The sequence below is a fragment of the Pituophis catenifer genome, unplaced genomic scaffold (assembly GCF_029215685.1).
Source record: "Pituophis catenifer annectens isolate HBS135680 unplaced genomic scaffold, rPitCat1.0.hap2 SCAF_1, whole genome shotgun sequence".
NCBI classification, from domain to species: domain Eukaryota; kingdom Metazoa; phylum Chordata; class Lepidosauria; order Squamata; family Colubridae; genus Pituophis; species Pituophis catenifer.
Window position 1 is genome coordinate 77,560,091 of NW_027256881.1, and position 20,418 is coordinate 77,580,508.

Sequence of the window (20,418 nt, forward strand, 5' to 3'; positions counted from 1 at the left end):
GCTGTTTCCCTCCATCAGTTTCAGGATGGAGAGTTTGAATTTATTCATTTTCTGTGCTGTTTCTTCTTCCGGGGCGATGATTTCCTTGGATGGCCCCTCTTCATCTGATTGTGAGTCCAGGCTGGAGTCCTGTTCGCTTCCAGCTTCTGTCTCCTCCATGGCTGTGGCTTCGGTTGCAAGCTTCTCAGCCATCTTCTTGGTAAGAGCTCTGGTCTGTGCTCTGTTTGCTTCTTCAGGATAGGTGTTGGGTTCAGTCATTGTCTGGAGTTATGGGCAACCGACCTCTGCTACCATTTTGTTAGAAACTGGATCTAGCCCAATAACTCAAAGACATAGCCCAATTCTTTTCAGTAGTTTTATTGTTGGTCTGTTGGTACTGGAGGTCACTGACCTTGTACCTTTCTCTTTCAGGTATACATCTGGAATCAACTGTGGAACATGTGGTTGGCCCTTTTGTACCCAGGAGGAGGGGTCAAGAGGTAAGGAGTGGTTACAGGGATTATGGGATATGTGGTTAGTTAACCCTTGAAGGACCGGGTGGTCAGGGAGAAGTAATAGTTAGGCATTTATCATGACATTACAATGCGTTAAGCAATAGCCTTCATCCTTTTGTATATTTATACAAAGTCAGCTTATTGCCCCCACAAACTGGGTCCTCAATTTACCTACCTTAGAAAGGATGGAAGGCTGAGTCAACCTTGAGCCTGGTGAGATTTGAACTTGCAGTAATTGCAGACAGCTGGTGTTAATCACAATGCTATCAGTCTGCTGAGCCACCAGGCTCAGTGTTATTCCCGTTATTAGCCCTTTCCCTGTGTTAGCCCATTATTCTCAATGCAAAAGGGTTCGAATCTCGCCAAGGCTCAAGGTTGACTCAGCCTTCCATCCTTTCTAAGGTAGGTGAAATGAGGACCCAGTTTGTGGGGGCAATAAGCTGACTTTGTATAAATATACAAAAGGATGAAGGCTATTGCTGAGCACATTGTAAGCTGCCCTGAGTCTCCGGAGAAGGGCGGCATATAAATCAAATTAAAAAAAAAAAAAAACATACTTAAGGAGTATACATGCATAATATTTCTGGTACCTGCAGAGTGTTCACATTAAAGCTATCATGGGTGTGTCAGCAAGCGTCAGATGTGACCTAGCTTGGGAAAAAATAAAGAGTTCTGTTTTTTCCTCTTCCCATATGAGTTCATGAGTTTTCTTCATTGCCAAACTGGCTCTGCTTGAACACTGACAAATAAAGATCAGCACTGGCCATTTGTCAAATTGCAAGCAGATCAAGATGTGTGGTTAATGTCTTCATTCTGCTGCTAGCTAAACTTTATTTTCCTGCTGTCACCATTTGTCAAGATGTTTCAGAACTTTACACCGGATTATGAAAGGTAAGTAATACTATATTCATTTGGTGATTAAGTGATTTTGGATCCAAAGCATAGCCTGACTTATCCCTGCCAGAAAATGTTCCTTTTGGTCTGTTCTTGCACCACACCTTCTTACACATTTTTCTATTCTTGCACAATTTTCATGTATTATTTCTGCTATTGCAGATATTTACCTATGATTTTTTTTCTTATCTTTTACATTGGTGTGTGCATTAACAAAATAGTAAGTACAGAATTTCAGACACCTGTAATATAATGTCTTATATTTATAAAGATCTATTTTTCTGACAAGAAAGATTGCCACACCATCAGATAATGTGAGTCCTTCAAAGCAGGTTATAAAAGGAGAAGAATACAAGGAGGGAGACAATTGTGCAAAATAAGAAATATCAGCTCTGTTTCTTTTCATTGTGTTTCATTGTTCAGTCTTGTTCAACTCGTGGGTGTGTGCACGCCCGATCCGTGGTGAACCAGTAGCAACCCATCACTGCAGTGAATCGGTGGGATTCAGCCAGTTCGCACCACTTCGGGAGAACCGGTTGTTAAATTTCTGAGCAGTTTGGTGAACTGGTTGTTGGAAGAAATCATTAGGGCAGAGAACCGGTTGTTAAATTAGTTGAATCCCACCACTGCAGTGAATGTATAAACTCATCTCATGAGCCATTTACCTTTTTAAAAATGTTATTTCATTTATTTCACTTTTCTTAAACTGCACTTCAGAAATCTGTATATGCATGCATTCACATCCCAAATAAGTGCATTAGTTCTTTGTTGCAAGGACATTCTGCCTTTTGTTATGAGCATCAAAGCTGACTTACATGAGGCTTCCTACATTTCAATCTCACAGCTATTTGTGAGATGAGGTGAGGCTGAGAAAGGGACAGACTAGTCCCTTGGCTTCCAATGAGCCACAAGGCTGAGTGGAAAAACTTGAAGTGGAAACCTCCCAGTCCTTCAACCAGTTCCTTGTTCGGTGATTCTTTTCACCAGGAAGTAATTTAGAAAAGCCAGATCAGGAGTCAGAAAGAAAAATGCTTGAACCGAGATGCTAGAATTCTAAGAAGCTCAGGAAAAAATTATTTTTTCTGCTTTCCCTGTTTTTCTGTTCCCTAAAAGCCAATACCAAAGTCAGACCACTAGATAAAGAGCCAGCATACCAAAACAATAATTAAACAGAGGGAACAAGTAAGATGGTTAAGAACTGTTTCAAAACCCACTCTGTTTATAAATTTATCTATATAGATATCTACTGCAGGGATGAGTTCTACTTATCTTTACCACCGGTTCGCAACAAGAGCACGCGCACGCGCTTGCTTCACTCGCGCACGTGTGCATTGCTGTGCATGCACAGATTATCAATTATGATGTCCGGGTGGGTGGGCGGAACCTCCCACCGCTTTTACTACCGGTTCTAAAGAACCAGACAGAACCGGGAGCAACCCACCACTGATCTACTGGCTGGTTTAACTAAGGCCACTGTATAAGTAGACTTAAACATTAATTATTTCCAGGAAAAACACTGTAATTATAATCATAATTTTAGTTCGTAGAAGTAGTTTAGTTCAGTTCATAGAAATAGTTGCAAGTATGTGTCTGCATACATGCCTATCCTTTCCCCATTATTCCACCCATTATATCCACTATGGAAATCAGCCACAATTCTGCCATTAGAAATCATACAAGTCCAACCATTGGAGCCCTGCCTGCCCCACCTAGCTAGTAAAAACAGTCAGGGAAGTAACTGGAGTTGATTCCAGGATACAGTCACCCTTTTGGGGAACAAGGAGAGGTTTCAATGCCTTTGATATTCCAAAGTTCCTGGCAGCAGTTCTTGAGGAATTTAGTGAGGGTCTTTCTCAGCCCTGTTCAGAGATTCTATGTCTCAAAATTTCAGTGTTAAGTAATCAGATAATGACCATTTACATAAAGGAGATTTGCCTCGCCTATATAACTCAATGCAACATTAGTCTTTCTAATTTACCAACAGAATTGCATTAGAATTATGGATATTGATTTGCATAATAATTTAGAGGAATATAAGGAAATACGTTCACTGCAGATGTAGGCATTATTATTCCATCTACTAAGTATGTTACTTAAATATGTTTTCTTGATTTTCATTTTTTTCCTCCTCAAATGCTTTCACTCCTTCTGTTAAAATTCCCAGTGTCACTCCAAATTTAGAGATTAGTCTCCTGTGATAAGGAGATACCCAGATTGAGGTTTGTCAGAATCCCTACAGAATCTTTGAATATTGCCCTTCATTTTGGGGTCACGGGTTTCTCATCTTAGAAACATTTCTCAGCTAAGGTTTTGAAAAAATTAGAAATGAAAGAATCTTTTTCCTTTTTTGGGCTGATCAGCAAAGGCACATATGCTTGCCATCAAACCCAGGGCTCTCCCCTATTGGGAGATATAATGTACGTTTCAGTAGATCACATGATTTTTTTATGACAGATGGAATTGCTATTTGGGCCTTGAAGATCAGGCAAATATTTCAGCAACAGCTGGACTGAAATGCCCTTGCCAAACCTGTATCATATGGGTGGTGGGTAAGCGATTTCTAGGGAAGGAGAAAATGTCCACAACATTTTCAAGCTTACATTAATGACAGGCACATTTTTTTTTTTAAATGGAAGGTATTCCTTCATGTTGCCTTATTTTGGGATTTAGTTGAAACCTAGTAAATCTGGAAGACTATACTTTGTTTCCCCGAAAATAAAACATCCCCCCAAAATAAGATCTCCTCGAAAATAAGACCTCTCCAAAAATATTTAAACCCATGTGCAGCCGGTCTCTGCCATTTCCTCTGGTTAGGGTTAGGGAGACAGAGCTGGAAATCAGGTAAGATGGTAAGAGGATCCCTGTCTTGTTCCATGCGCCCCAAAATAATAAGACCTCCCCAAAAATAAGGCCAAGCACTTATTTCGGGGTTCAAAAAATATAAGACAGGGTCTTATTTTGGGGGAAACACAGTAGATTTCTAGAAAGGTGATGTACAGGACATGCAACCATGCTGTTGACTACTTAATAACTAAGTAGCCCTATCTGCATGTCACAACTCAATTGAGGGAGGGATAGTGTCTACTGGTATCACTTACATCCAACCAGATGTGGGATTTGTGTTAGGGTCAGTTTTAACATCAAACAACACTAGATTTGTCTTGAGTAGAACTAGCCTTCCATGATTAGGCAGATCCTGCAAAAATTTCAGAGAAGATTCACTTTCAACAATGTTAAGGTGCCTCTGAACCAGCTGGGCTACTGGATTTTTGTTTCAGAGAGTTCAAAGTCCCAGGTTACCACCTACCTTTCTGCAAAGAATTCTTTGTTTTGAGTGGCACACCCAAGGCCATCTGCTTCCTGGTCTTGGACTATTTACTCCAGCTCACAGCAAGCTGAAACAGTTGTGTCTTGCAAACACAGATACCAGTTTAAGAACATCTCACTCTGCTCATGAGAATTGTTTGAAACTCTCTTCTTGCTTGAAAGATTAGCTGTAAAACAGAACGAGAACTCAGAGAAGAAAATGCATGGGAATTTTTCTGTCCCATGTGTATTTCAGGAGGAAAAAAATGCATTTAGTGCAACTGAGATGAGAGTTGTTAAGAAAACAAAGAACAAGATATTCCACATGGGCTGACAGTGTAAGAAAGAACAAAAAAGGGAATAGGGAAGAAAGAGAAACACACACATTTAGGTGCCAAGAGGAGCCAAAAGTAGTGTGCTTGTAGCTTGTTTTGACGAACCCTTCCCTTTGTTCAGCTGTCAGCTGCAAATAGCTGCATCCAAATACAGAGTACAGTTTGGTGGAGATACAAATAAGGCCATCTGTTTTCTTTCTGCAGAACTTAAATTGGCTCATGGTCGAACTACTACATTTCACAGAACTTGTTAAAATTGGAAAGCAAAAAGAAGAAAAGCGCAGGTAGATGGAGTGAATGCACATGCTGCAAATATTAAGGGAAAAAGACTGCTTGACTAAAAACTTCACAAACAATTTATTTGCTAAAGCGTGGAAGTATTTCACTATATCTATTCATGTAAAGTGCTGACAGGAATGTTGTAAGGAATCAAGAAGTCTGCCTTGTTATATGGCTCTTTCCAAATCCTTTTACAACAGGTGTCAAACTTGATTCATTGAGGGCCGCATCAGGGTTGTGTTTTACCTTGGGGGGGAGGATTGGGGGGGAGGCATGGCCAGCTCAACGTCACTCATGTCTGGGGCACCTGTGGTGGCCCAAGCGGCCCCACAGGCTCCATTTTCTCTGGCAGAAGCACCGCAGGCTAGTCCGCTGTTTCCAGGGCCACCCAGTGGGCCAGATCTAAGCAACTCGTGGGCTGGATCTGGCCAATGGGCCTTGAGTTTGACACCCCCTGCAATACGAAGTTCAACAGTCTTATTAATAGCGGGATTCTTTCTATTTTTACAGAGAAGAAAAGAATACTGACCACTCCATGCATGCCTTGATCACAGAGACTACTTCTACTGCTCATGCAGCCAAGGGAAATGAGACCCAATATTTATTCCAAGAAGAGAAGACTCTGTTGATATTGTTATATATTACTCTACCTTTCTTTTTTTTGGGACTTTTCAGCAATGGAGCTGTTATTTGGTTTCTCTGCTGTAGAATCAAAAAGACTAAATACACAGTATATGTACTGAATTTAGCTGTTGCTGATTTCAGTCTCCTCTTCTGTCACATCGTATACGTTTTAATCAGTCTAGTTGCATGGGATGACTCTGTTTGGATGTCACATTTTCCTTTAGTATTTGATATCTTGAATTATTTGGGATACAATACCAGTTTTTTCCTATTGACAGCAATTAGTGTGGAGAGGTATATGGGTGCTTTTTTCCCTTTCTGCTATCGTTTTAAACGGCCAAAGCATCTTTCTACCATACTGTGCGCTGTCCTGTGGGCCCTCTCCTGTATCATGATGGGAATAGATTATTTATGTTGGCAGGAATACATGTATTACATAGGTATTTATCCTGCAAATACAGTCGTTACCGCTGTTCTCATGCTATTTTTGCCAGTTATGGTCTTTTGTAGCTGCAGTCTGTTTATCAAAATATCTAGATACCCAAAGTCAAAATCTCCAGCTCGCTTTTATCGTACTGTTTTTATCACAGTCATTCTGTTTCTTATCTTCGCTCTGCCTCACAAGATCCTTTGTCTGATGGAATACACCCAGCCAAAGGTGGACATAAAGTGGACGATCATCCGTAGCTTTTCCTTGCTTAATTTAATCAACAGCAGCCTCAATCCTTTTGTTTACTTTTTTGTTGGAAGACAGAAGCAGCAGCATTCCAAGGAACCCTTGCATGTAGTGATCTATAGGTCCTGCAATGATGAAATCCTGGAACATATAAGCAGTGAACAAGTGGCATGAACACCCATTCTCACTAAAAGCAGCTTTCTACAGATCCGTTTGTTGAAAAGTGATTGATTCATTCAAAAGGCTGCTTATGAAGTCAGTTCTCTAGCACGTTCCAGGATGATGATTTGCCAGGGCGGATTTCCATATCGCTTAACCACGCCACCTCTGTACCTGAGGCCTTTTTTTTTTCCCCCATTTTCTTGCCTTTACTAGGATATATAATTTTACTTGGCTTGGCTTTTTAGATAGTCAACCATTATTGTTTGTACCTGATAATAGAGCCTTTCTCAATAACCTTGATTATATCCTTTTTTTGGCAAATTAAGAAGTCTCTTGGTTCTTTGGATATCCAGTTTTCTTCAATATGCAATGAGGCATGGGCCAACGCTCTAATTACATCCATGTGGAAACTTCTTTTGCATTGTGCCATTTATTTTGGCTTGTTTGTTTCTTGTAGAACTACTTTATACGTGTCCCTGTTCTTCATATTATTGCAAAGAAAATGGAGCTGACATGTTGAAAACAGAAAAATAACAGTTTGCAATAAGCTTTAACCAGGTTCTCCTACTTTAGCGATGGAGAACGTACTCTCTCTTCACCTCCAATATTGCTTAAAGTAATGGCATTTGTGGCATTAGAGGTATGTGTGGAGGCTGATTTCCTTAAGAGGACAACATTTTATTTCCTAGGAAAGAAGAAAATAATACCTGAACAGGCTTAGGCACGTCTGCAGAAGATGACAAAATTAGGGAACAATGGAAGTGTGTGGGGAACAATTACAGATGGAATGAATGGAGATGTATATACGCTCAATGTGTCTCATACTCAAATATAATATCCTAGGATATAATATGTAATGATCATGTTGACTTCCTATTTTTTGCTTCCTGCAACACCCCCTATGTCCATGATGGTGAACCTATGGCACATATCGGTGGGCACGCGAGCTCAGCTCCGGCACGCATACGTGCGCCGGCCAGCTGATTTTCAGGCCTTCCGGGGCCACCAGAAGTCAGGAAACACACTGTTTCTGGCCTCTGGAGGGCCTCTGTGTGGGAGAGACCGTTTTTGCCATCCCCAGGCTTTTAGAAAGGCTCTGGAGCCTGGGGAGAATGAAAAACTGCCCTACTGGGCCCACCGAGCCATCGCGTGCCAAAAGGGGGGGAGCACATGGGGGGCGCATAGAATTATGGATGTGGGCATGCATGCGTGTGACCCCACCACGCTCCCTCCACTTTTGGCACATAAATAAGCACAGGTATAACTTTTCTTCATTGACAATGCACCTTTTTCTTTGATCGTTATGCCTGAACTCGGGGAAATATAAAATGCCTCCTTTCCACCCTATGGGTTCAGCCATGCCACTATAGCCCTTTAGTCCAACATTATCCTATCAAAGCATCAAGTTCCATATAATCTGAAAGCAAGCACCTTTCCCACTAGTCACTCTCCAGCCCTTGCTTGCCACCACCACTTCTTTCTCAGCATTTGCCTCCTCAGCACTGTTTTCTTCAGTTTCTTCCTTGCTGATTTTAAAGATATTATTTCCATGATTCCAGCCAGATGTAGAAGAGGAAACTAGAACTGAATTATATGATTCAGAGAAGAAGAAAAGGACATTTTTCTACAGCTCTGAAAGGCCAGTGAGATATCTGCTGCAACCCTACTTTTGTTTATAATCTCCTGAAAACAATGGGGATGTCAATCTGGGTTTATCTTGTTTATTAGCCGGTTTACCTAGACATGTCTGTTTTTGATTATCTTTGTTGCTGGTGAAGAAAGCATAGTGGCAGTGTGGAATATCATTGTTATTTTGAGGAGTTTAGTGACATATTTCTCCTTCACATTAAGAAAAGTCTAGAAGTTTAGAGCTCATTCTGAGCTTAACCTGCTTGTTTTTTTACTCTTGTTTACTGAATAAGGGGGGGGGGGGAGAGAGAGAACTTTCCTATTATGAAAGTCTCAGACTTTATATTCCTATTCTAGAGTTATGTTATCCTAGTCAAGGCCGGGTCTTGTAGTCTCATGACTACAACAGAGCCATGAAGTCATGGTGCCAAATTTTGATTAAAAGGTTGGGGTTGTTGTTTGTTGGGAGCATCTTCATAGAACCTAGCACTGAGTACTGTGGAAACTGACTGCCCTTAGGGTATCTCTGCTGTCATTATTAAGGAGCTCCTGGCAGCTTGTAAGAGATTTGGGTATCATGGTATGCCGTATGTATGCTTTTTACATTACGCTTTTAAATTTGTTTGCCTGAGCTAATAATAAAGTTTAAAATCCCTTTATTTACTGGAGTGTGTATTGCTTTTGAATCCAAAAGAACCAATTGCCTGGGCACCTGATCACTGCCCTGACACCTGGCAAAACAGTAAGAGATGTGATTGTCCAACAGCCAATTTGTTTCTGTTATTCAGCTCTGCAGGACCTTGTTAGCTGCACAATGGGTGGCAGGGGACATCTTTGAGATTATTTCTTCCTTGGGTTTTATTTTAGTGTTTGAATTATTATAAATTTGGTGTTGCTTAATTTAATATTTCTTTTGTGGATAAACAACATGTATGTGTATATGGGCATTTTCTTCTCATATATTTCTTCATTGCATAATTTTATCCACTGGGCAGATACCCTCAAAGAGAGGAAGTTCTTCAAATGTCCTGGTTTTAAAGGTGATGATTAGCACCTTGAATTCTACCCAGAAAGAAACTGGAAGCCAATTCAGCTCACACAGAATGGTATACTATTGGCAAACTGAGGGGGTGTCTATTACCATGCAAAATGCTATATTCTGGACCAACTGTAATTTCCAGGAGGTCTTCAAAGATAGTGTCATGCAGAACACATTGCAATACTCACACCTGAAAGTGACCAAGGTTTGAGTGATCCTAGGCAGGGCATCCCAATCCACAAATGAGTGTGATTGAGACACAATATGTATCTGTGCAAAGGGTCCCTAGACACAGCTGCCAGCTGCTTCTTGAGCAGGAGCCACAAATCCAGGGAGTTCCTCAAATTGTACATCAATTCTGCCAAGAGTCAAAAACAAAAATAATTGAACACAGTTGGTTAGCGAAGGGGGCTTTTCACCACTGTATTCCAGCCTCACTGGACTCACCTCTTCCCTAAAATAGATATTAGCCCCCTCATGCACCCAACCATATGTCACTTTCTCAGAGGTCTTAACCAGCCAGGAGGGGCATGGGTCCAGAACACAGGCTACTGAGCTCACAGCTAAGTTAATGTGAACATGTGCTGTCAGAATCACTAGTAGGGTAATTCAACTTGGTTAGTGGCTGATGATTTAAACATGTTGGGCAAGGCTGTCAAATCCACGGGCCAGATGCATCATATGCTGGCCACGCCCACATCCAATTTAGCAAAGGGGGGGAGAAAGTCCTGATACATCATGTGACAACGCTGTGACAACACGAGTTTGACACCCCTAACGTTTGGGGTATAAGTCCTATATGGGGCCATTTTTGCTACTCTCCATGCACAACACCTACTACATTAGCTTGCTATTCTAATTTCTAGAAGTAGGAATGAGCTGGGGAGGAGTACAAGTGACATTACATGCAGCATGAGGATATCAAACACATGATATTATACCAAATGTCAACCCATCAAGGTGGGGCAAGTCAAGAAACAACAGACAGTATAAAGTCTACTATTGCTATAAGTTACAATTAAAGAATCTTTAAAGTCTTTTAGAGTTTTTTCTATTTCCTCTTATACGTACAGAATCAAGGCAGAGTTATCTTGTGGGGGCTTTTTTCTCACTCCTCATCCCTTCTCTGGCTAATTGTTAATATAAATGGATTTAGCCATTAAAACAGCACAATTTTCATCAAAGACAGAGAAAAGTACAAACTCTTCATGATCTAAAGTGAGACCATTTGGGTAGCCTGAATTTGAGCCCATAATAAACTTGAAATTATACTTTATACTTCATTAAATAAAATTAGGCTGAGAACCACTTTGATGTAATGGCTTAAGGCATCAGCTTAGAAACCAGAACACCATGGATTCTAGTCCTGCCTTAGGCACAAAGCCAGTTGAGTGACCTTGGGCCAGTGACTTTCTATTAGCCCTAAAAAGGATGCAATTGCAAGCACTTCTGAAAAAATGTGCCAAGAAAATTGTAAGAATTGATCCAGGCAATCTCCAAGAATTGGACATGATTGAACAGAAGAAAAATAAAATAGGCTAATGGATTATGAACCAATGAGAATTCTAAACTATGGTAAAAATAGGCATGCCTGCAAGGGGAAGGTACAGTATAAGAAAGTCACAATTGGCCACTTTTATTATTTTGGACCATCCATCACCACCACCATATAGGCAGTCTTATCAGTTTCCTTTACAAAGTGGGGATGATTAAAATTTAATGGAGTAACACTTCTAGCCATGACTTCATTCTGGCATCTAGCAATATTGCTGGATTCTGGATATTTCTCAGCTATAAATATGATCCTCTGTACATAGTACGACGCCATCCAGAATAGACATATTGGCCATCTATGGGTTTGTAGGGTTAATTTATTCCTACCTTGAGTCTCACATTATTCACTTCCACCAATGAAATCAAATCCAAATTCATAAAAGAAGCAACCCATTTAAAGTGAAGAATTCAAAGAGAGTAGATTGCTACAGAATCTTCCCAGCTGGAAGGAGCAGAATCACTGCCATTTCATGATCCTGTTTTCATGCCATCCAAGCCATCCCAGCAGAAACTCATGGCTGATGACTTCAAAAGTTACTGAAAAAATGAGGACTGTCAACAAGAAAACGAATGCTCTTTTTGTCTCTAAGGGTATCTGTCAGATTGATCGCATGAGACTTCAGGCCAAAAATCATGAAGTTAGATCTCAATCGATATGAAGGACAATGACTCTGTGAACTTTGCAACACAGCAGCTAACAGTTTCTATGAGGTCATGAAAATATCATCTTCTGTTTATTACATAGGACACCCATTATCATGTTGCAGTTGGCCATACCTTTGCAGCAAGCAATAAAGCTTCATATGAAGGCAGAAGCATAATCAGACAAGACTGAAAGGGAAGCAGAGAGTAATAATGGTAGTATTTAATTTTCTACTTAGCTGCTTTTCTTACCAAACGGATAACGGTGTTGTTATTGTCATTGGTCACATCACATTGGTTTTATTATATTAACTTTCTATCATGGATAAAGACTAACATGATTGAACATATGATTCACTGAGATGAAAGGGGTGAAAATCTTATTTTCATCTATGACAAATTGATATGTTTTGAATGTATTGAGTGATACATAATTGAGAGGCTCTTCCTTGATTAAGTCACAAGTTCCCAAACCACCAATTAAATATACAGTAGATGGGTCCCTCGATTTAGTCATCCAGCCAGAAAAAAATAGAACTGGAACCAATCAAATATACATGCCTTCTGGAATAGAGTTGACTTCTTAATATAGAGGGAATCTGCAGGACTGTGAACAGACCATCTTCTGATGACTGTGTCACAGATTGTTGAACAAGCCCAAACGAAGCAAGAGGCAGCATTTCAGAGAACAAAATACTTACAAGTATGTTTGACCATTTTTGTTTGTTTGTTTTCCCTCCTTTCTAGTAGCTCTTGTCTTTTGCCTCTGTAGAAATCAGAGACAAATTATCCATGAAGCATCCAAGCATCCTGGAATACTAACATCAAATATATATTCATTACAGAACACACAGCATCTTAGGTCTCTGTTTAACTGGTCATAATTCTAATTCTCTCTCCCACCTTTGCCCCTGATACAACTAAAAGCTGTACCTCTGTTGTAGCTCTCTCTAGAAGGCTAAAAGGGAGGCACAGGAGAAACTGTCAAGGCAAGGAGAAACTAGAAAATAATCTGCCCCTGCCTATTATCAGGAATCTCCACTGGATTACAGATATTTCCACAAATGACAATTAATCTTCCATGTAAGTGAAGTATTCCAGTTATTATCAATTGTATATCTGAATTAATGTGTTCTTTGCCTCATAAATTCTTATTAAGGTGAAAATGTCATAAATCCCTGTTCGCTGTTTGCTAGTCACGTGTCCTATTTAATTCCCAAGTAACTGAAATATAGTTTATTATCAAATACTGCAGCTACAGATGTCAAAATGGTATCACCTGATAGAAACTGGGCTGGTACCAAATTCTATCCCGCTTGAATTTAGAAAGATTCTTTTAATAGAAAAAAAAATGCAGAATGAAAGCTGGTGCCAGCCTCTAGTAGCGTATTTCGCAAACTTAGCAACTTTAAGACATGTGGACTTCAACTCCTAGAATTGCTGGCCAAGCAACGCATTTGCTCCCAAAATCCCAGAAAGTTTGCCCACCCCTGGATTAAATTACTTGAAAAATAACTTTTCTATATAAATGCCTGACTGGGCATTAAGGCCTTTAGGAGGTGTCTTTCCAACAGGGAACCTTTTTAGTAGCTTTTCAGATTTGGCAACATCTTCCTCAGGGACATCAGACTAGCTCTATTCTCTCTCTCTAGTCATGCAAAAATCTTTTTATTTGGATCTGTGGTGTTCTGTATTTTTTATAGTTTTGTTTGTTTGTTTGTTTAATATATTTTAATGGAGTAGTTTGGTGTAGTGTTTAAGACACAGACTGGAAAACAGAAGACTATGAGTTCTAGTCCCACCTTAGCAGTAGTGAAATTCAAATTTTTTTACTACCAGTTCTGTGGGTGTGGCTTGGTGGGCATGGTGTGGCTTGGTGGGCATGGCTTAGTGGGCATGGCAGGGGAAGGATAGTGCAAAATCTCCATTCCCACCCTACTCCAGGGGAAGGATACTGCAAAATCTCCATTCCCACCCCACTCTGGGGCCAGCCAGAGGTGGTATTTGCCAGTTCTCCGAACTACTCAAAATTTCCGCTGCCAGTTCTCTAAAACCTGTCAGAACCTCCTGGATTTCACCCCTGGACCTTAGGCACAAAGCAAGTTGGATGACCTTGTGCCAGTTTCCCTCTCAGCCCGAGAAGGTAGGCAAGGACAAATTACTTCTGAAATCTTGCCAAGAAAACTGCAGGGACAACTCCTGGCAAAGTCATGGATCATCTATGGTATATCTTACGGCTACATTATAAAGGTCAGACCACTTTTTGTAAGCATCATCTATGTGTCTTCTAAATGAAGATCTCTGACATATGATCTAGTACAAAACATTCAGCCAAAGTAAAATGATGCTCAAGTTAGATTTTTCTGCCCAATCTTGTGGATGACAATCAAACAAGCATTCCTATCTTAAAAGCTGATTCACTTAAGTTTTCCTACCTACATTCTTTGCCACATCTTACTAATACTTTTTGTGTTTGATTTTGGCAGATTGAAAAGGATCACAAACGGATCACTGCGAGATGGCAGAAACATACTCTCTGTCTTTCCATACTATTGGAGAACATCAATATGCTGGGACAGAACTGGAAACTGGATACGGTTTTCAAAGAGCAATTACGATTATTTCCATTCCAATCTGCATTTTAGGATTATTTGGGAATGCAATTATCTTCTGCCTTCTCTCCTGCTCCATCAGGAAAACCAACTTTACTGTCTATTTCCTAAATTTGGTAGTGGCTGATTTTGTTGTACTCATCTACTACGTTATTGTTTTTGTTTTATTCTTGAAAGCTCTTCCTATCAGTCTGTATTCGTTACATTTAATGGATCTGGCACATACATTTGGGTTCAATGCCAAGACCTATGTGCTAACAGCCATTACTGCTGAAAGGTATGTCATGATTTTTTGTCCAGCCTGGTATCAACTTCGCCGGCCCAAGCATTTCTCAGAAATCATGTGTACCATTTTGTGGGGCTTATCTGGCCTACTGGCCATCACATTATATTGTACTTGCTATATAGAGACTGATGCATTACTCAAGGACACTAATCAGCATTGTGAGTCTACAAAAATGGTCAGAGTAATAATCAACCTCCTCATTTTTCTTCCCATCATGGTCTTTTCTACATATATTATTTTCACAAGAATGCTGAATGTATCCCAGGAAACTCCTCTGAGAAGACTTGACATCACTATAGTGGCCACTGTTCTTCTGTTTCTTCTCTTTGCTGCTTCAGTGAGGATTATCGAAATCATAGCCCGTTGGGTTCCAAAAATCCATATTCCAATTCTTTTTCTCACTCTTCATTTTCTTGATGCCATTGACAGCAGTGGGAACCCCTACCTCTACCTGATTGTTGGCTATTCAAAGACAAAGCTTGATTCTGAAAAACCTTTCCAAACATTACTTGAGAGAGCTTTGTTGGATGATGGAACAACACAAGAGTAGGCAGGAGCTTATTAAAAGAAGATTGTACCAAAGGGATGCTATCAAAAATTATTCCATTGTAACTAGTTATTGCCTTGAGTTCCAGAATAAATAGATTGCATTTATTGTATAAAGTTTGGCTTTGCTCATTACTTCTAATGTATCTACAAGTTTCTAGACCATGCTTATCATCTTCTATGAACAACACATCTCAAATCTTTAGCCATTATATGCAACCAAGACATTGCCCTTTGGATACATTACTTTTTTTTTTTATTGAAAAAGTTTTACAAATACAAATTTTTCCCCCTTCCCCCCCCTTTCCCTCCCTAGCCCTCCCTTACCCTCCCCTCCCCCATGGCTTCCCCAGGGTGAAATCCAGATCCAAATCATATTATATAATACTTTACCGCCCATCTACTCTACGCCCTGTGAAGTATACATTTCTTCCTGACATTCTAGTATACTATCCCCTGTAAACTATACATTTCTACACAACATTCAACTAAAAATTATCTGGTACTTCCTAGTTTAGTATTTATTCTACATATAATCTATCCATGTCCTCCACTCCCTTACATAGATCTCTTGTGTCCGGTCTTTTATGTATGCTGATAACTTCACCATTTCTGCAAAACTGGCCACCTTCAGAGTCCATTCTTCAATAATAAACATAACATCCCTTTCAGTATTAAACAATCAGTAACCTAGCCTATCACCATATACCATATCAATTTTGTTTCACCCACTTTCCCGCAGGTCCGCCATATATAATAATTTATAAAATCTAAACAATCACATCAAGTCCTTCTTCCAACAGTGTATTTAGTGTCTTTAGTTGTCATCTGTCCCCATCATTGAAGAGTACTTTTATATATAACCCCCCCCGAGTGACTTTATATTTATATTCCATATAATATCTTCTGTAAAGTCTTTCATCTAGATTATTAATTCCATCGACCATGTTAGGGTAACAACCAGATCAACTGCAAATGCCCTTCTTCTGTAGTCCTCTTGCCTCATAGCTATTCCCTTCAACGTACACATAATCCATCTTTCTTAAAATCTATAATAGAAAGTTCCAATTCACTCAATTACAGGCCTTCTCCACATCCTAGAACACCAGCACTGCAGGGTTTTGGATACATTACTTACTTACATTACATTACTTAAAGCTGTGCCTCAAGGCTGCATTAAAAAAAAAACCTGATCTTTGAGCTGCCTTGATGATCTGTCCCTATTCTGGCTTAGTAATGAAGCCAGCAAATGGTACTGCCCTTACCGGTTGAATGCAGATGTTAAGGAAAGCAATTGTTGGATCCCCCTGGTTTATTTCTCGTCTCACCAAACATCACCAAGAAAAACTTCAACCAATGATTCGGCTTAAAGTGGGCTGAGGCAAGAGTTCATATCTAGAAAGTTGTGGACAATTTGGACTGTGATAGAGTTGGACTGATTGGTATCAATACGTTTTTGGATTTGGATTTGATTTGATTTAGCAACTTATTATGATTTTAAATCCATACTATAGAGGACTTTAGCTTGGCACTGAAAAGAGGAGTAAGACTAGTAAAATAATTATTCGACCCCAGGAATGTAGAAAGCTTGATAAAAAGACCAAGAAAAAGACACATCTTGACCTTATTGAGCTTAAAAAGGGGAATTGAAGGTTTTGGATGGTCTTTTAAAATTAAGATACCCTATGCCTGTGATGGCAAACCTATGACACGTGTGCCAGAAGTGGCACACAGAGCCATCTCTCAAGGGACGCTGAACCATTGCCTGTTGCTCCTCCAGGTTCTGGTGCGCTGGCCAGCTGGTTTTCACATGCATGGGCGCACCGGAAACTGGAAGAGCAGCCACCCATTGCACATGCACACTCCAGGAAGATGATCTTCTTGTTTCCAGTGTGCGCATGAATGTCGGCCACTTGGTCTTCTGATTTCTGGCATGCATGCACGTGTGAAGACCAGCAGTGGCAAGAGCAACAGGCCCACGTGCCAAGAGACACATGAGTAGAGAGCCCAGAGCTTTTGTCCAGGACAGGTGGGCCAGGGTTTCCCTCCCTCCCCATCTGAGCGGGCTTCTTGCATGGCCCCAGGGCCTGCCGCTGCTTTTCCCTTGCCTGGTGGGTCAAGGCACTTGAGCAACCCGGCTGCCTTGTGGTGAGAACCACATCGCCCCGCCATGCTCGCCCAGCTGACTGCGAGTCTTTTGGCAAGCTTGGCACGCATTGCGAGGCCGGAAGGCAACAGGTACCAGCCTGTTCCCTGGCGAGACAAAGCATTGGCCATTCCCTGGCTGGCGGCAGCACCCTTGGCACCACCACCTCAGCCTCTGAACGCGCAGCCTATGCTACCCTGCCTGGGCTCCTCCCTGCTGGGAGCCACTGTCTGAGCAGGTGCAGCTGGCAGGGCTTTGGCAGACCAGCAGCCGGTGAGGGTTGGGGAACTGGGCTGCCTGTGCAGGTGGACCCTGTGGCCACCATCAAAGCGGGGCCGAGAAACCCTCTTGGCTTGCTCTGCCGGCTGCGCGGGTCCCCTAGGCTGAGGTGGGGGTCGGGCAGGAGTGCTGCACCACCTGCGGTTGGACCCATTGCCCGACCTCCAACATGCCTGCCGCTGCGCCACCAACCAAGCCAACGCCGGGGAAGGAGCAGAAGGGCGGCTGGCTAGGGCGGGGTGGGAGGGAGCGATTCTTCCACTGCTGCTTCCCCAGCTACGGCAGGAGTAGCGGGCTGAGGCTTCCCTCTCTCCCAGCTGGAGGCTTAGGGCCAGCAAAGTTTGGTGCAGGAGGCTTTCCAGGCCCAAATTGAGATGCGGGGGGGTGTACGTGCAGGGGCACATACGCGGGGGATGTGCACATGCACAGGGGAGCAGGGGAGGGGGCCCTGCGTGCATGCGCAGATGGGGTGCGCATTGTATTATGGGTACCGACATGTGCTGTCACGTGCGCACACACACACTTTTGGCGCGCAAGGACAAAATGGTTTGCCAACACTGTCCTATGCCATAGTATAGCATTACTGGGATCCCTGGGTCTCTCTTTCTTTACTTGTCTACTTTGAAGGGCTGATTGAACTGATGGCTCAAAGCATTGTTCAAAGAGAAGAGTGTAAGAGAAGAAGAGGCAGAGCCTGGGAACAGAGTCAAGAGAGGAACCAGCCTAGAGTCAGTACGTTTCAACAGTGATCCAAGTCCAGCCTGCCCAACCACGAATTCTGTTAATTCTTAAAGTAAAGGTTCCCCTCGTACATATGTGCCAGTTGTTCCCGACTTTAGGGGACGGTGCTCAACTCCATTTCAAAGCCAAAGAGCCAGCGCTGCCCAAAGATGTGTCCGTGGCAGAGGTGGGTTTCAGCAGATTCTGACCAGTTCTGGAGAACCAGTAGCAGAAATTTTGAGTAGTTCAGAGAACCGGTAGTTAAAATGTTGACTGGCCCCACCCCCATCTATTCTCTGCCTCCCAAGTCCCAGCTGATCAGGAGGAAATGGGGATTTTGCAGTAACCTTCCCCTGCCATGCCCACCAAGCCATGCCACGCCCACCAAGCAGCACCCACAGAGCCAGTAGTAAAATTTTTTGAAACCCACCACTGCTCCATGGTCATGTGGCCGGCATGACTAAATGCCAAAGGCGCACAGAACACCGTTACCTTCCCACCACAGGTGGTCCCTATTTTTCTACATTTTTTACCTGCTTTCAAACTGCTAGGTTGGCAGAAGCTGAGACAAGTAATGGGAGCTCACCTGTTACGCGGCACTAAGGATTCGAACCACTGAACTGCCGATTTTTCAATCGACAAGTTCAGCGTCTTAGCCACTGAGCCACCGCGTCCCGGTAATTAATTCTTATTAGCACCAATTTAGTGCTGACCATTATTTGACCAGATTCTTGTGTATAGGCATGAGCAGTAAATCAACTTAACTGGAGTTTAATGTGTGGTCCTGATTCTTCACACCTGGCAGATTAGGAGTAACTTGCAGAGATTTAGCTCTTTCCGATCCAGTGGATTTCTTGGGAATACTGTAAGCACCTTCTTGCTACAGAAAAGAACAGTGTATTTTTTGAGTGGTAAAAATAGATTGAAGTTAGGTACATATTTTGTGTATATATTTTTTTAAAAAATAATATCACAGCAACTAGCATTAACATCAGTGAAACTCAAATTGTCCATGACAGACTAGGAATGAAAAAGCTAGTCTATCTGCCTGTCTGCTGTTGGCCTTTTCTTCATCTACCAATCTATTGTCAATTAAGCCCTCCTGGAATACAGCATTCTGGCTTTTGCCTTGGTTTCTATACTGTAGATACAGGATAAAGTTTCCTAACTTACCTATTGTATTTTTCTTTTTTCCATATTTATCAAGTCTTTTTTCTCTTTTGGGCAGAGGCTGGGGGTCTCCCAGTGTGTGGGTCAAGCCTTTTTACAATTACAGATAGTCCTCCACTTATGATGATAACTGAGCCCAAAATTTATGTTGCTAAGTGAGAAATTTGTTAGGTGAGTTTTGTCCCATTTTTCTTGCCATAGTTGCTCAGTGAATCACTACCGTTGTTAAATTAATAATCCGGTTGTTAAATGTGAATCTGGCTTCCCCATTGACTTTGCTTGTCAGAAGGTCACAAAACTTGTTCACATGATCTGGGGACACTGCAACAGTCATAAATATGAACCCGTTGCCAAGCATCCAAATTTTGGTCATGTGACCATGAGGATGCTGCTATGGTCGTAAGTGTGAAAAAGATGGTCATAAGTCACTTTTTCAGTGATGTTGTAACTTCAAACTGTCACTAAATGAACTATTGTAAATTGAGGATTACCTGTAAACGCAATGTTAAAATTCCTTAGAGCAAGTTTAAGCCAATATTCATGAAACAGGAACTAAAAAACAAAGCTAAGTATCCTCTGGATTTTTTATTGTCTTCTTTTTATAGAATTACTCAAGGATAGTTGAATTACTTGCAATCTACGTGATAGGATTAAATCACAAAGGGAACAAAAGAAAACAAGAAAAGAGTCATAACCAGTTTCTTTATTTTGTTATCTGAAATTATAATCAATATCTCTAAAATGTCTAAATATTGCAACAAAGAGGAATAAGTGGTTCTGGAAAATATTATGGAAAGGCAAGAGTTAAAATAGCAATTGCTCTGTGTTCACCCTTGTTCCTGAAGCTGGATCACAAAATGGACTAGGATTTGAGAGATTTAGTTCAAGTCCACCCTACCATGGAAACTCACTAGTGAGTTTGGTATCTTTCACCTGGTATCTTTCAGCCAATTTACTCTACAGGGTTGTTTTGAAGATTAATTGGAGGCAAGAGTATTATTTAGAGCAGGGGTAGGCAACTATGA

At 41.4% G+C, this 20,418-nt stretch overlaps 2 protein-coding genes across 2 annotated transcripts; both read left to right on the plus strand.

Annotated features, from left to right (window-relative positions):
- Positions 1-1,353: 1,353 nt before the first annotated feature.
- LOC139322375 (mas-related G-protein coupled receptor member H-like) lies at positions 1,354-6,782 on the plus strand. The gene is made up of 2 exons (XM_070951477.1): positions 1,354-1,385; positions 5,819-6,782. The coding sequence occupies exons 1-2, from the start codon at positions 1,354-1,356 to the stop codon at positions 6,780-6,782; spliced, it is 996 nt and encodes a 331-aa protein (XP_070807578.1).
- A 7,370-nt stretch (positions 6,783-14,152) lies between these two features.
- LOC139322386 (mas-related G-protein coupled receptor member X1-like) lies at positions 14,153-15,082 on the plus strand. Its single transcript, XM_070951488.1, has one exon. It carries the CDS (start codon positions 14,153-14,155, stop codon positions 15,080-15,082), a length of 930 nt encoding a protein of 309 aa, XP_070807589.1.
- The last annotated feature ends 5,336 nt before the right edge of the window (positions 15,083-20,418 follow it).

Excerpts from the sequence above, each read along its gene's own strand:
- LOC139322375 (XM_070951477.1), top strand. The coding sequence starts at position 1,354 with ATGTTTCAGAACTTTACACCGGATTATGAAAG. Across the intron at positions 1,386-5,818 it reads TTTACACCGGATTATGAAAG|AGAAGAAAAGAATACTGACC; the intron begins GTAAGTAATACT and ends CTATTTTTACAG.
- LOC139322386 (XM_070951488.1), top strand. The coding sequence starts at position 14,153 with ATGGCAGAAACATACTCTCTGTCTTTCCATACTATTGGAGAACATCAA.